Source organism: Notechis scutatus, chromosome 2 (assembly GCF_049901735.1).
Source record: "Notechis scutatus isolate UNSWTSFEM ecotype Mainland chromosome 2, rNotScu1.2, whole genome shotgun sequence".
In the NCBI taxonomy this organism is placed as follows: Eukaryota; Metazoa; Chordata; class Lepidosauria; order Squamata; family Elapidae; genus Notechis; species Notechis scutatus.
The window spans coordinates 155,346,706-155,362,032 of record NC_142010.1 but is presented as its reverse complement, the minus strand read 5'-3'; the positions used below and the strand labels follow the sequence as shown (position 1 = coordinate 155,362,032).

The 15,327-nt window shown below is 37.0% G+C and overlaps 1 protein-coding gene across 1 annotated transcript in view; it reads right to left on the bottom strand.

The window, feature by feature from the left end:
- The window catches only part of PDE4A (phosphodiesterase 4A), a 498,332-nt gene that overhangs the window by 356,638 nt on the left and 126,367 nt on the right, over window positions 1-15,327 (bottom strand). Inside the window, exon 3 of the mRNA XM_087956926.1 lies at window positions 8,076-8,308. Coding sequence (XP_087813052.1) covers window positions 8,076-8,308 — 233 coding nt within the window. The remainder of the gene's footprint in view (window positions 1-8,075; window positions 8,309-15,327) is intronic.

Genomic DNA, 15,327 nt, shown 5'->3' with positions numbered 1-15,327 from the left:
ATGGTTAATGTTCTTTATCTTGGCTAAAGTCTTCATTCAAACAGCACACTAATCCCAACACAAATTGATTTTGTTTTTGGGTAAGTAAGAAGTTGGAACCTATCTCTTATCATTTAACATTTTATCCAAACAAGGTTACTATAGCTTATACAATGAACTATGGTGGTTCTGAATATATTGTTCTGGCAGCCATGTCCATTGTATATTGTATTTAATTTCCTGTCCCATCAGGTTCATCTCATGACCCCAAGTATTATGAAAGAGAAGAGAAAGCATCATCTCATTTTTTTCTCTATCACATAAAATGATTGTATATACTTCTGAGAAATACCCATTATTTGTGTTTGCTAAGCCAAAAGAACTTACACCTTCCATTTTTTAATTATAGATAACTGGCTCTAGCATATTGATCTTGAAGATGCTGTAAAATAAAAATGATTTTAAAAAGAATTGCAGTTAAGTCTCCTGTGTATTGTATGGGGGGGGAGCCCTTGCATTTAAAGGCATGATAGAAAACTCTACAACAACTAACAATATAACACCAATCTCTTACAATCAGTTTCTCATTTTATTTCCAGAAAAACCATTTTAATTCTTAAAAAAAAACCAAAGCAACCAAGAACTCTTCTATTTCTCCCAAGAAGTCTTCTAGTCTATATAAGTATGTATGTAGTGTGTACACACACACATATGCACACATGCATATGTGCTTGTGTGTGTGATTATGCTTGTATATCAGATACGCAAAGGTCATCCTATGATATACGCAAAGGTCCATGACCTTAAAAATGACCGTAGGCAGTGAATATAACTTAGCAATTTTAGGCTGCAGTGCTATACTGTGCCTGGTTCCATGGGACTATATCACATTGACTCAATTCATTGTAATTTTTGAGCAGTTATATTGTATATATGGGAAATTATACTGTTGCAAAAAGTGATAGCCAGGCTCTATTTCCCTTCACCGCTATTGGATTAGTCTAACATTTGGACTGCAGATGAATACCAATCTCCTTAGGGCACATAAGGATGCCTCACCTAATAGGGCTCCTGGGGACAACTCCCCCTAAACAAAACTATTTATATGGTTTTTCAAAAACCCAAGAACCTGCTAAAAATAAGCTTTTAGCTAATATCCCTCCTCTAGCACACTAGGGAGAACTAAAGATAGCAGCCGCTATCTACTTTAATTGCACTGAATTAAGGCCTAAGCTCTGTTGCATTACACCTGGAATTCAAATGCACCCCACTATTTCTAATCACCATCTTATCCATGATGCCTTCATGCCTCAGCATGGTTAAAGAATAGTATTGGATCAAGAGGCACAAATCCTGCCGGAACTGTTACTGACTATGCTATCTTTTTTGTTGTCAACACTGGAGGGGTCAAAGCCAGAAATAGTTCCAACTGAGCTATTTCAACTGCAGTATCCACGTCTGTGTACTGAAACGTGACATGGGTGAGAACATCTGCAGTGCAAGAGAGATGTGCAGATTGTGAATGAAGCTGCAAACAGATCTTCCTGCCACATGGAGTTTTGATACTTAACAAGACAATGGCAGAGTTGGTTGGCCTCATAGAGTACCTTCCACAAGGTGTGGAACTGCTTCTTTCGTAAGGAATACGTCTTTCATAAGGAACACACATCCTGCACATGCTTTGGAGGTCTAATTCCTTTCCAAAGTTACCAATGTTTGGGACATTCTCAGTTCAGTTCTTGGCTAAAAGACCAATGAAGATCTCTATCTGAGACTCAACCAATCAGTGTGAAGTCCCAAATGAGGAAGAGCCATAGTCATTCATGTATAAATGCCTGAATTAGAATGTAGAATAACAGAGTTGAAAGGGACCTTGGAGGTCTTCTAGTCCAACCCCTTGCTTGAGTAGGAGACCCTATAGTACTATTTCAGATGAGTGGCTGTCCAGTCTCTTTTGGAAAGCTTCCAGCGATGGGGCATCCACAATCTCTAAAGGCAAGACATTCTACTGATTGATTGTTCGCACCATTAGGAAATTTCTCATTAGTTCTAGGTTGCTTCTATCCTTGATTAGTCTCCGTCATTGTTTCCTGTCTTGCTTTCTGGTGCTTTGGAAAATAGGTTGATCCCTGATTAGTATGTCACAATCAAAGATGAATATATGCATACTCCACTGATGGATATTTAATCTATCTAAGACAAGGGCCCCCTACTTATGTTTAGAAATAGGATATTCCAATAAACCAAGAGGTTTGGACAGTCAGCCTGGTCAGCACCTATAAGTAAGGCCAAGCCTTGACAACAATAGGTTCAACACAGAGGGGCAACTCAGAAAGGTTTTCTGTATTAGTTACCTTTTCAAGATGAATGAGGAAATTCATAAACTTCAAGAAACAATAATTGCCACAATAATTGCACAATAATCCTGTAACAGATTATTTTTATCTGTGTATTGCAGATGGGATGAGAGAATGCTGACTGGACTTAGGTCACCTGGTGAATTAATAGAAAGAGCAAGTTTAAAGTAGTAACTTCCTCATTCATAACTCAGGATCACTTCCAATAAATATTCCTAAATGGTTTGTACTGAACGTTGTAGGTGACAAGCACTATTATTGCAATGCACTTCTCTATGGAACATGTTATTTTTCCTTAACAGACAAGCCACTACCACTATATAAACGTAGATGTGAAAATGGGAGTGAATGTTTCAAATGTTTAACAAATACCTGAATTTATACATTGTCTGATTGTTTTGCAGTGTGATATACATGCCAAGTGTCATTACTAATACACATTATATGTATATAGTTGAAAGTCCAGTGTTTCACACTATTTTCCATTATAACACAGAAATAATCAACAGATATACAGAAATGTGCTTCAGAAAATGTAGCTTTTGTTGCTGCATTGTAATTGCAATTCACAGAAGTCAATGTACATTTGAGAAGTCAAAAGATGCTCTGTAATTTAGAAATAATGTGAAGTTCTTTGAACTGCTTGTGACCTTCCTGTAAGTCTTCTGGCCTCTGTTCCAAGTTGCCAGGAAGGTGGCAACTGGGGAGATTATCTGCAGTACTGGGAAAACTTCAGCGGGATTATGGTAGCCCCTCTTGCAGGCGGGTTGAAAAAGAGGAGAGATTGGTTAAGGAGATGAAGGTGGTTTTTAAAGAGGATTTCCACGAGAAGGAAATTTATATCTCTGATCTGAATAAGTCACTTTATCCAGATGGTGTGCTTGGAGACTTCAGAGCCCAATTTCATCACAAATCCCCCTGGATTAACCATAAAGCTCTGATACATGTATAACGATAAGAAGAAGAAGAGATAAAAACAGAAGCATGTCTGGAGTAAATGTACAGCTGCATCATCATGCCACAACCAAAGATGAAGGCACACAGGCTCAAACCTTTAGATATTTAATCTAGCTCACATTTAATTGGTCTAAATGTCTGCCTATAAGAGCCACTGATGGATTACCCAGAAAAAATTCTGACTTAGACTATCCTCATGTCCAAGAACGTGGGGCTCTCCTTCTCTCTAGATAAGTTCCTTCTCAATAAATTTGTCATGCCCCTGGTGAAGACTGACTCTGAGGGAGAGGAGGAACAGCTGACAGGGAGTGGAAGTGTGGTTGTGGAGGAGGCTGGGGAAGGGCAGAGGCCGGCTGGGCAGTCAGAGGAGGACCCAGGCCCATTCCCTATCCATCCTAGAGCATGCAGGGAGGAGAGGATAAGGGAGAGACATGGTCTACTTGGGAGGAGAGGCCCTTGATCCTCTTTATGGGCTGCAGCTGTGACAACTGGATAAGAGGACGGACCTGCGTACTGGCAACTGCTGGAAACAAAGCGTGGAAATATCTCTAGTTTATGGGTCCTCTCTGAGTTTGGTATCCTTCCCAGTGTGTGTTATCTGTGGACATCCTCCTGCCCTTATCTTGCCTGGTTTGTGTTGCTTTTTTCCTTCTTCTTGTAACTGTTTGTGTGGGAGTTTTTTGTCTTCCATCAAGAATATTCAGAGCTTGGAAGCAAAGTGAAGGAATAAAAGGAGCTTCACCTGTTTTCTGTGACTGTGTTTGTTTTTTATCTCACCCAGGGTCATCACAAAATTACTTGGAGCTCTAATGAGATTGAGATTGAGCAGTATGAATTGCACAAAGAATCCGATAGAGTAGCCCCTTTGTCTGCTCTTCTGGAATAAAGAGCTGATACCAACCTGTTCCTAAAATGAGAAGTTCCCATCCTGACTAGAGCCCCAGACCTAAAGCCTCTCCATCCCATATCTTCGAAAATGGTAGAGAACAATCATTAAAATGCTAAGAAAACCACACAATCTGTCTAGTTTAAGCATGGTATATAAATCATACATTGCAATGTCCTACCGTCAATGAATACTTCAGCTTCAACCATAACAACACAAGAGCACACAATAGATACAAACTCAATGTTAACCGCACCAAACTTGATTGCAGGAAATATGACTTCAGCAATAGAGTGGTCAATGTCTGGAATACTCTACCCGACTCTGTAGTTTCTTCCCCAAACCCCAAAAACTTTAACCTTAGACTGTCTACTATTGACCTCACCCCTTTCCTAAGAGGTCTGTAGGGGGCGTGCATAAAGCGCACCAACGTGCCTACCGTCCCTGTCCTATTGTTTCTCTTATTCTTCTTTTATTTTTCTTATATGTACCCATTTCATGTATTCACAACTATGTATACATATACTTATCTTGTAAACAATTGGCAAAATAAATAAATAAATAAATAAATAAATAAATTAATAAATAAATAAATAAATAAATAAATAAAATGAGAAGTTCCCATCCTGACTAGAGCCCCAGACCTAAAGCCTCTCCATCCCATATCTTCAAAAATGGTAGAGAACAATCATTAAAATGCTAAGAAAACCACACAATCTGTCTACTTTCCCTAGCAACTGGCTGAAAAAATAACAAAGCTCAAACCAGTTAAGTTTTTCCCCCTCTTGGTAACTCCACCAATATCTCTTTTACATGCAAGAGACTCTGAAGTACTAAAACATAGCTATAGTCCTAATATGCATTACATGTTGGTTTTTAAAGAGAAGCAAGAGTATATCCTTAAATGCCTAAACAAGTGGGAGATGGAGAATGAGAATGAATTAGTAATTAAACAGGAAACAAAAAAATTGAGACTAAATATGTCATGCAAGGGGAATAGTTACACAACGTATCTCTTTCGGTCTTTAAAAATTAAAATCCACTTGTTGTATGTAACAACAGTTTAAAATATCAATGTCAGAATGATCACTGAGCTATGCAAATGTAAATATCTTTGGCTCCGATTTCTTTCCACCATGGGATAATGAAAACAACATTTCTCTGATTGGTAGAAAATGTACATCAAGAGCTTGAGTTCTCTGCTTAACATTTGGAGATCTGATATTCAACTTAACCCCTTCCCATCTTGAATTGAAATTGGGAGATTTCTATTTGCCAACCCACTGCAAGATAACCATCTTGTTGCAATCAATCTCATTTTGTTTTCCAAGATGTCAGTGATATTGCATCTATAATCAGCACAAACCAAACAGTTCCTAACCTGTCCAGACTGCATACTTACGGTTTGCAGCAAGGATGCTCAAGGGAACTCTGGCATCTCCCTCTCTGGCATCTGCCACAGAATTATTATGACTGCAGAAGCTGGTGGAGCACATTAATGTCCCCTCCTTCAAATATGTAGGGTATTGAGCTGGCCAATTAGGGAGCACCATTGCACCATGGAAGTTGGAAGTGAATCCTAATGGGCAGGTACCTACAATAATGCCAGTACACACATCAAACTGCACCCACAAAATTAAGCACAGGAGTTATGCTTCCACTGTACCCGTGAAGGGATGTTATCACTATTGACTAGTGGGAAGTGATATGTGGATCATAGAAGCGAAGATTCACCCCTGCGTTATTACAGGGCTCAGCAGCCTTATATGATATGGGCCAAAACTTTAGGAAGTTACATAGACCAGAAAGTGAATGTAGTAGAAGGTTCTTCTACTAAAGAGGCAATCATTGCCAAAGAAGAGGAGCTCTGCCTGCCTTTTGGCCTTGGTCCAAAATCCTTGCCAGCAACCACCCAGTAACCACCATGCTCACCACTGTTCAACACTGCAGTGAACAGGTAGCAGATCTGTGTTCCAGGGAAGCCTATATGTCCTTTCTAATATTCATTCAAAGAATCCCTGGGAAATTTTTAAATCAGACCAGCATCCTCCAAAAGAGCAGGAAAGAAGAGTCCTTTTAGAACAACAGTTCACCTGCAACATTCATGGCTTATAATTGAGACATTTAATAATTACTAATAATACAATGTTCATATTACCCCCGTCGTGGATTTCTTGTTTCTAAGCACAATTCAAGAATTACTGTTGATCTTCACACTGAAAAGGCTGAGATTCAAGATATCTCAGGGACTGCCTCCTGCTATATCACCCTGTATGTTCTCTAAAATAATGAGAGATTTTTAATGAGAGTTTGTGTGTGTTCAGCACTATAATTTAATTATTTTAAAAAATTTTGCATGGGTTTTAAACCTGAAAGCAGTCAGGAATTGATGCATATATCTGGAAGGATGGGACAGAAATCTCTCTTTCACAAATATAAAACATTCATAGACCTTTTCTTCTTGAACACCTGCAAATATATTAAAAACTGTATATTATTGCCTTTAGATACTTATAAAAGAGTTGGAAGCTGAAGGTTTATGCTAAACTAAACTAATGCCTTGCCAGATTGAGAATACTAGGAATCTATACCTATCTAGACATTAAAACCTCAGACATATTATTTTATTTATTTGAATTTTATTAGCAGACGGCAGTTATTGTAAAAATGTTTCTGCAACATGAAATCTATCTATATTTATAATGATGGCAAGAAATAGCCCAGCTGGAAAAAGTAGGATGCCCTGCAGTTAGTTTCTCACAGGCAATCTCTTCCTGTTCAAAGATTTAGGTTGATGCAAGATTCAAGTCTGCACTTCAGTGGATACTGAATAATAGTCAGGGAAAATAGTTACAAAATGCAAATATTTTTCTGAATTAAAAAAAAACCAACCCTGCCATGTGCAATACTCATGGAGAGGGGAGAATAACAGTACCTGACAATGGAAATGATTTTGAACCTGATTTTGGCTAAGCAGCATCACAGCTTCTATTACCTTTATTACCTTGTAGAGAAAGTAGCATAACAGCCCAAGGAGGAGCTCTTGCAGCCATGACAGCCACTCCAGCCTCACAGAGGAGGACACAACAGCACGAGTGGCCGCTTGTATTCTCTGTTCTTTTTTCCTCATACCTCCTCTGGCCACAACTGCTGACAACTGAAAACACCATTTTCTATCATTTTCAGGTAGGGAAACATAGCAAGTGTAAATCCTAACATATGCATTTAAAACATCCCTCCCCAATCTCATCCCCAAGACATGGGCGATAGTGTCCTAGTGCCTTGTATTTCTCCCAGGAACAAAGTATTTCTCCTTCAACTCCACAACTTCTCTGGCTCTTTCTCCAAACTCCTCAATACTCTCCACAGAATGTCCCCCCATCTTTCTCTCTGTGATGGATAGTTTAGTTCAAAAGGAGGAAGCAACTCAGAGGATTTCTCCTTTGCAAGCATGAGCCACTACTTGAACATCAAGGCAGTCTTACATCCCAGGCCTTACCTTAGTTGTACGGTAGTTAGATAAAATCTACTGATATGCAGTGGACTGTTAGCCAGAACATTTTGGATCCTTATTACCACAATCAAGCCATAGGTCAACATTTCTGCCATGACATGCCTTTGAATTGCTTATCTACATGCCCTTCTCACAGCCATTTGCAGACACGGAGGATCACATGAACACCAGAATGTGGTCATGAATCTGACACAATGCAAGGGGAGGCGGGGGGGAATCAGCTTCTTGGTTCATTGTACACGGGTTCTCCCCTTACACAGTTTCTCCCATTGTTTCTTCTATTTGCAAAGCTAACACTTTTCTCTGTCTTCCAGGTAGGTTCACTTTCCTGTTGCCATATTGCCCCGGCTTCATTGCCTTTCTTCCCCTTGTCTTGTCTTACCTGTCTGGGTCAGCATGGGTGATAGAAATTCGGGGAGGGATGCGGAGTGGCAGAGTGGTTGGCCTCTGGACGTTGTCTGGCTCTGGTGAGCGTGCTCTGTCTACGGGTTTCCATGGAGGAAGCTGCAAGTTGGAGGAGAGGCGTCTCCGTCCCCGACGTAAATCAGAGCCCAACATGCTGGAGGAAGTATAAGAACGGCTACACCAATTGGGGTCCAAAGTGTCCTTGGGTTTCTGCAAAGGGGGAAAAAAAGAGAAGTTTATACTTTTTGATGGGATTTCAGCCATTTAGAGCCTTAGCAAAGCTCAGCTAAGTTTCAGAGATGAATATGACAAGCAGGGGAAATATAGTTGGGATCAGATTAGCATTTGAAATATTTTATTTCTGAGCTCAGCCCTGATCGCTGATGATCCGGCAGAGCAGCCCTTCCGTGAAGAAGCACAATTGGCAGTCATTAAAGACAACAGAACACCATTTTGCATGCCTATTAGTGCATGTCTAGGAACTGGTTTTAATTTTACACTTTTTGCTTGAGATGCAACTCCAAAACCAGCAGCAGCTGTCTTTTTTCTTTTTTTCTTTTGTAGAGTTGGCAATGAAGATATCCAAGTGGTGGATAACCTCTGCCTTTTAGGATCAACCGTCAACAGTAAAGAAACAAGCCCCTCCCCCCCCACCCCACCCCCCACACACTAGCATACTAGCAACTGGTAGAGCAGCCTTAAAAAGGATAGTCAGGTGGCATGAAGCGTCTAAGTCTACAAAGATCAGACTAATGCAAGCAATGATACTTCCTGTGACCTTCTATGGAAATGGAAGTTAAAGCAGGATAGAAAAAATATGGAACATTTTTTGAACTTTGGTGTTGGAGACTACTGATAATACCACAAACAGCCAAGAAAACAAACAAATGGATTATTGAACAAATCAATCCAGAGAATTCCCTTGGGCATAAATGATCAGGTTCAAATTATTATCTGAAGACACAGCCCTCTGGGGAGGGAGGTAGACTCTCCCTGACTCCATTACCACAGTAAGAGACTATCATGTTTACTGATCGTGAAATCTGTAGAGGAGGTGGTGTTGCTATCTTCTATAAAAAGTCCCTACATCTAAAAAACATCCAAGTTACCCAGGAGCTTGCTCTTCCTGAGACCATCATCTGTGAACTATCCTTAAATATCACATTTCGATTCTTACTATGTTACAGAGCACCTGATTATGACATCGAACATGCAAACAAGCTAAATACACTACTAACATGGGCAGCATCCTGCCCACACGCTTTTATCTTTCTTGGTGACTACAATCTACCTCACATTAACTGGACCCTTAACGAATGCACAACTGAACCCACACATGCAACCTTCTACAATGCAGTAAGAAATCTGAGACTAGAACAACTAGTAACCAACAACACTAGACTTAACAACTGCCTCGATCATGATTTTATATTTTCCACCTATCCTTTCTCTCCTTTTTGACTTTATAATATTCTAGGCTAGAGACTCCCTTCTAGTCATCTTTTTTAATATCTTTTTCCCTTTTTTATTAATTTTTATTGTATCTTGTTTGGAAAAGGAGGGGGAAAGTGAAAGCTAAAGAAACTTTGTAACACTGCCAACTAGAGGCTTGGAAATATTCTATCTCTTTTTTTTTCTCTTGACCAGACAAAGCTGAGAAAGAACTGAGACTTTTTTTCAAGGACATTGCCTGTTTGATAAGATAGAGGGAAGAGCATGGGGGAGTATTATTGCAGGTGTTCTTCTGGGTTTATATCAACATCTGGAGTCTGGTGTTGAAGCTTAGGAAAAGAAAAGGTGATAAGTCTTTGGAGAAGAGAATTATAAACTTTAACAAAAGCCTTGGATAACCAAACAAGGTGTAGTGTTTTTTGTTTTTTATTTTTTTTAAGCTGGGCTATTTCTTACTTTAACAAACCCCCTCCTTACTAGCTTACTTTTTGTAATAGCTATTTGGAATTTTGGCCTTTTGGAACTTGTTTTTGTTTTTGAAGTCTAATTTTTACGTTTGCATTTTATTTTAAAGGAAAAGCTTTAGTATTAATGATTTCCTTCCTTTTTTTCTTCTTTTTAAGGGAGTAGTCTCTTTTCTTTTTTCTCTCTCCCTCCCTTGTATTGTTTTTTTCTATTTATCTTCCATATTGGTTTTTTTTGTGTGTGTGTGGCTTTCTTTTTTTTCTTATGCATTCTTTTATACCTGAGATTTTTTAATTGGATTAAGGTGTCGAAGAACCTGAAGAACTTTTCTTTTCTCTAATTTAGTTTTTTATTTTCTACTTTTCCGCCTTTTCCAGGATTTAACAATTTTTTCTTTTTTTGTGTGTTTATGGTCTTTTCTTCCATTTTTGAGTTTTTACTGCTATCTAACCAATCGATTGGAATAAGATATACAAGAACCTGAAGAATTTTTTTTATGATGATGATGATGATTATGATGATGATGATGATGATGATTATGATTATGATTATGATTATGATTATTATTATTATTATTATTATTATTATTGTTGTTGTTGTTGTTGTTGTTGTTGTTGTTGTTGTTATTTGGCTTCTTTTCCCCCACTATTTTTACTTGGAATTACAATTGGTTATTTCACAAGTGGATTAAGGTCTAGAAGAACCTGAAGATTTTGAATTGTCCGAAATGAGTAGGAAACTATCAGCCCCTGGTTCTTCAACCTCTACTTCTCCCTCTTCACCATCTGGAGGACAACGCTCAATACAGACGATGTTACAGCAAGGAAAAGAACAGGAAAAAGTGACGCTGCAGATGATTATGCAAGGAATTCAAAATATACAAATAAGAACAGAGAATATTGAAAAGAGAACAGAGAATATTGAACAAAGAACAGGAAAAACTGATGAAAAGGTGGAGAACATTCAACAAATGATGATGAAGTATGATGAGAGATTCCAAAAAAATGAAGAAGATAAACAAAGAGATAAGAAGATTGGAGATACTGATAGCAGGTTAACTGTGGTTGAACAAGATAAAAGTGGGATGTTGAGATGGGAGATGGACAGATCAGAATTTTATCTCAGATTCCAAAACATAGAAGAAGAAAAGGGACAAAACCTAGCTGAGACAATTTTGGCTGAAATAACTAAAAATAAATAATAACTAAATAACTAAATGAAATAACTAAAGAGAAGATGATGAATGGAATAGATGAGGTTTATCGAGTCTTCACAAGATATGCAATGAAAAATAGCTTACCAAGAGAAGTTCACATCAGATTTACAAAGAAAGCCATTAAAACGCAAATATTGCAAGTGGCAAGAGAGAAAACATTGAAATATAAAGACAAGGAGATTGTGGTCCTGAAACAAGTACCCAGAAGAGTGAGAGAGATGAGAAGAGAATACCAATTTCTGACAAAAATTCTACTTAAAAAAGAGGTGAATTATAGATGGCTGATTCCAGAAGGTTTAATGTTCACATGGCAAGAACAGAGACATAGAATTGACTCAATTGAGAAAGCTGAATTATTTTACACAGAATATTTTGGAGGGAAAGAGGAGGAGGCAGAAAAAGAAATGTCACTAATTGAATTCCAAGAGGACTGCCAAATGGCGACTGAAAAAGAAGAAGGTGCAGTAGGTGGAAAGGTGGGAGCCAAAGAACAACATGAACTAAGATCTACGAGAGCTGCTAAACCTAACTACAAAATATAACCATGGAAGAGAAAAAACTGATTACAATTAACATAAAGGGAATTAACTCAGCTGTTAAAAGAAGGAAAACTTTCCATAAATTAGAGAAATTAAAATTTGATATAATCTGCCTACAAGAAGTACATATTAAAAAGCAACATGAACAATTGCTGATACAGCCAAAATTAGGGAAAATATTTACTTCTTTGACACAATGCAAGAAAAGAGGAGTGGTTTTATACTTTAAAGATATTATCCCAGCGAAATTGATCTATACCGATGATGATGGAAGATTACTAATGGTGGAAATAATGAACAATAATATGAAAACACTCCTGATTGCAATCTATGCCCCAAATGACAATCAAGAAGAATTTTATAAAAAATTACATATGAAAATCATTGAACTGGACTATGCTAATATAGTTATGATGGAAGACTTTAATGGAATTATAGATAATAAATTGGACTATACAGCACAGAAAACAACAAAGCAAAACAGAAAGACTCTCCCTAAATCTTTTTTTAAAATGATAGATGAAATAAATTTAAAAAATACATGGAGAGAAAGAAATGCTAAGACTAAACAATACACCTTCTATTCAAATAGACATTTATCATGGTCCAGAATAGATATGATATGGATGTCAACGGAATTGTTAGCTAATATTCAAGAAATAAATATTGAAGCAAGTACTTGGGCAGATCACAATCCAATGACAATTAAATGGAAAGGACAAAGAAGAAGATATAGATGGACGTTAAACAATACTATATTAAAGGAAAAAGACTTCACACAGTGGATGGAGAAAGAACTGGCTTTCTTCTTTAGAGAAAACAAAAAAGAATGATACATTAATGCAGAACGTATGGGATACAATGAAGGCATATGCCAGAGGCTTGATAATAGACCATACAAGGAAAAGAAATACCATGAAAAGACTAGCCTCTAAGGCATTAGAGGATGAGTATAAAGGACTTGAAAAAGAGCTACAGAAAATGCCACAGAAAAAGGACATTAAGTTAAAAATGGATATAATTAAACATAAAATGGGACTAATAGAAAAAGAGGAACTAGCACAGAAAATCAGAGGTGCGAAACAGAACTACTTTGAAGATGCAAATAAACCAGGTAGATGGTTAGCATATAAATTGAGAAAGGAGAAAGAATCAAGGAAAATATTGCAATTAATAGATGACCAAGGCCAAGTCTACTATGGTAGTAAAGAGAAGAAGGAAATTATACGAGACTATTATGGGAAACTATACACACAAGAGAATATTGATGAGGAAAGAGTTAAACAGTACTTACAGAATGCTAATCTACCCCAGATACCTAAAGAGATTGAAACAATGTTGGAAAGCAATATAACGATGATGGAGTTAACTGAAGCACTTAAGAAGCAAAACAATGGAAAGGCACCAGGCCCAGATGGACTTCTGGCAGAATTTTATAAAACACTACAAGAATCGTTGAACCTTCCATTCCTAGAAGTTATGAATGAAGTTATGTTAAAGAAGAAGATACCCAAATCATGGTCAGAAGCTTATATTACACTTGTCCCAAAAGAGGAGGCCGATCCATTACAAATCAAGAACTATAGACCTATTTCCTTACTAAACGCAGATTATAAAATTTTTGCTTCAATAATGGCAGAAAGACTTAAAAATACTTAAACACTTTTATCCATCCTGATCAAAATGGATTTCTGCCAAAGAGACAAATTAAAGACAATATGAGAGTAATCTTGGACACTTTGGAATACTATGAGGCACACCCTGAAAAACAAATGGCTTTGATATTTCTAGATGCACAGAAGGCGTTTGATAATGTGAATTGGCGATTCATGTTACTACAGTTGGAACAGATGGGCTTTGGTAAAAAATTTATTCAAGCAATAGAAGCTATATATCATAAGCAAACGGCAAAGGTAATGATAGAGGGAGAACTGACAGACTCTATTGATATAAGAAAAGGAACAAGACAAGGGTGCCCACTGTCACCTCTGTTGTTTGTGTTAACTTAGAAGTGCTAAATAGAAATATTAGTGATGAAAAGAATATAAAAGGGATGAAGATTAAAAAGAAGAATTTAAGTTGCAAGCATTTGCAGATGATCTGGTTTTCATTTTAGAAGACCCACTAGAAACAGCATCAAAATTGATGGAAAAGATAGAGGTATATGGAAAGGTGGCTGGTTTGAAAATAAATAAAGATAAAACAAAGATCTTGACAAAGGATATGCTATCAAGACAAAAGGAAGAACTGGCGGATGTATTGAAAATTCAGGTGATGAATAAGATCAAGTACTTGGGGATATACTTGACAGCAAGATGCAGTACACTAAAAGAAAATAATTATATCAAACTTAAACAGCAGATAGCGCAAGATTTGGCAAAATGGGAAAATTTACAACTGTCATTAATAGGGAGAGTATCAACAATCAAGATGAATATATTACCCAGAATTTTATATTTGTTTCAAACAATTCCAATTAGGCTTGGAAAAGACTATTTTGAAGATTTAAATAAAATTGTGTTGAAATTTATATGGCAAGGTAAGAAAGCGAGAATAAAGTTAAAACTTTTGCAAGATGCTAGAATAAGAGGAGGATTTGGTTTCCTAATTAGGAGTTGTACTACCAAGCTACAAATCTGATGTGGGTTAAGGAATGGATAACACTAAGAAATACTAGATTGTTGACATTAGAAGGACATGATTTGTTGTTGGGTGGATGCTTTTTATGGTACAAAGGAACTAAAACACAGGGTATTTTAGAAGATATTATATAGGAGTCTCTGTGGTTAAACTGAAGATTAAAAGACAATGTTATTTGAAAATTCCAGTCTGGTTATCGACTAGTATCCTATAATATACAAAAAGGAACAAACAGTTAGATATGGTGAAATTGATGAAAAGGGTGAACTTAAATCTATACAAAAACTAGAGGAACAAGGTATAAAGATGAATTGGTTTTCATATGCGCAAATACATTCAAGGTATGACAAAAATTCTAAAACAGAAGGTTTCTATGATAAACTGACTGACTTAGATAAGATTTTGACAGGTACTGATGAAAAGATTATTAAAAAATTGTATGGATATTTATTAGAAATTAAACTAGAAGAAGAACAAGTTAAAGAAACTATGATTGCTTGGGGGAAGAAATTTGGATATGGGATTGATCTAGCGAAATGGCAAAAACTGTGTCAAAATTATAAAATGACAATGTCAACAGCATATAAAAAAAATTGTATAAGATGTTTTACAGGTGACATTTTCCCCTGACAAGAATAACAAGAATGTTCAAGAACAAATCTGAAAAATGTTGGAAATGTCATCAGATACCTGGCTCATATTACCATATGTGGTGGACTTGTGTGGATGCCAAAAAATATTGGACTAAAATCCACACGTGGTTGGAAAAAATAACAAAAAAGCATATAGACTTGAAACCACAGATATCTTTATTGGGAATTTTACCTGAAATATATAGTAAAGAATTGAAATACCTGATTGTAAATGTATTAAAAACAGCTAGGATTGTATTTGCCAAAAACTGGAAAAATGAAAAA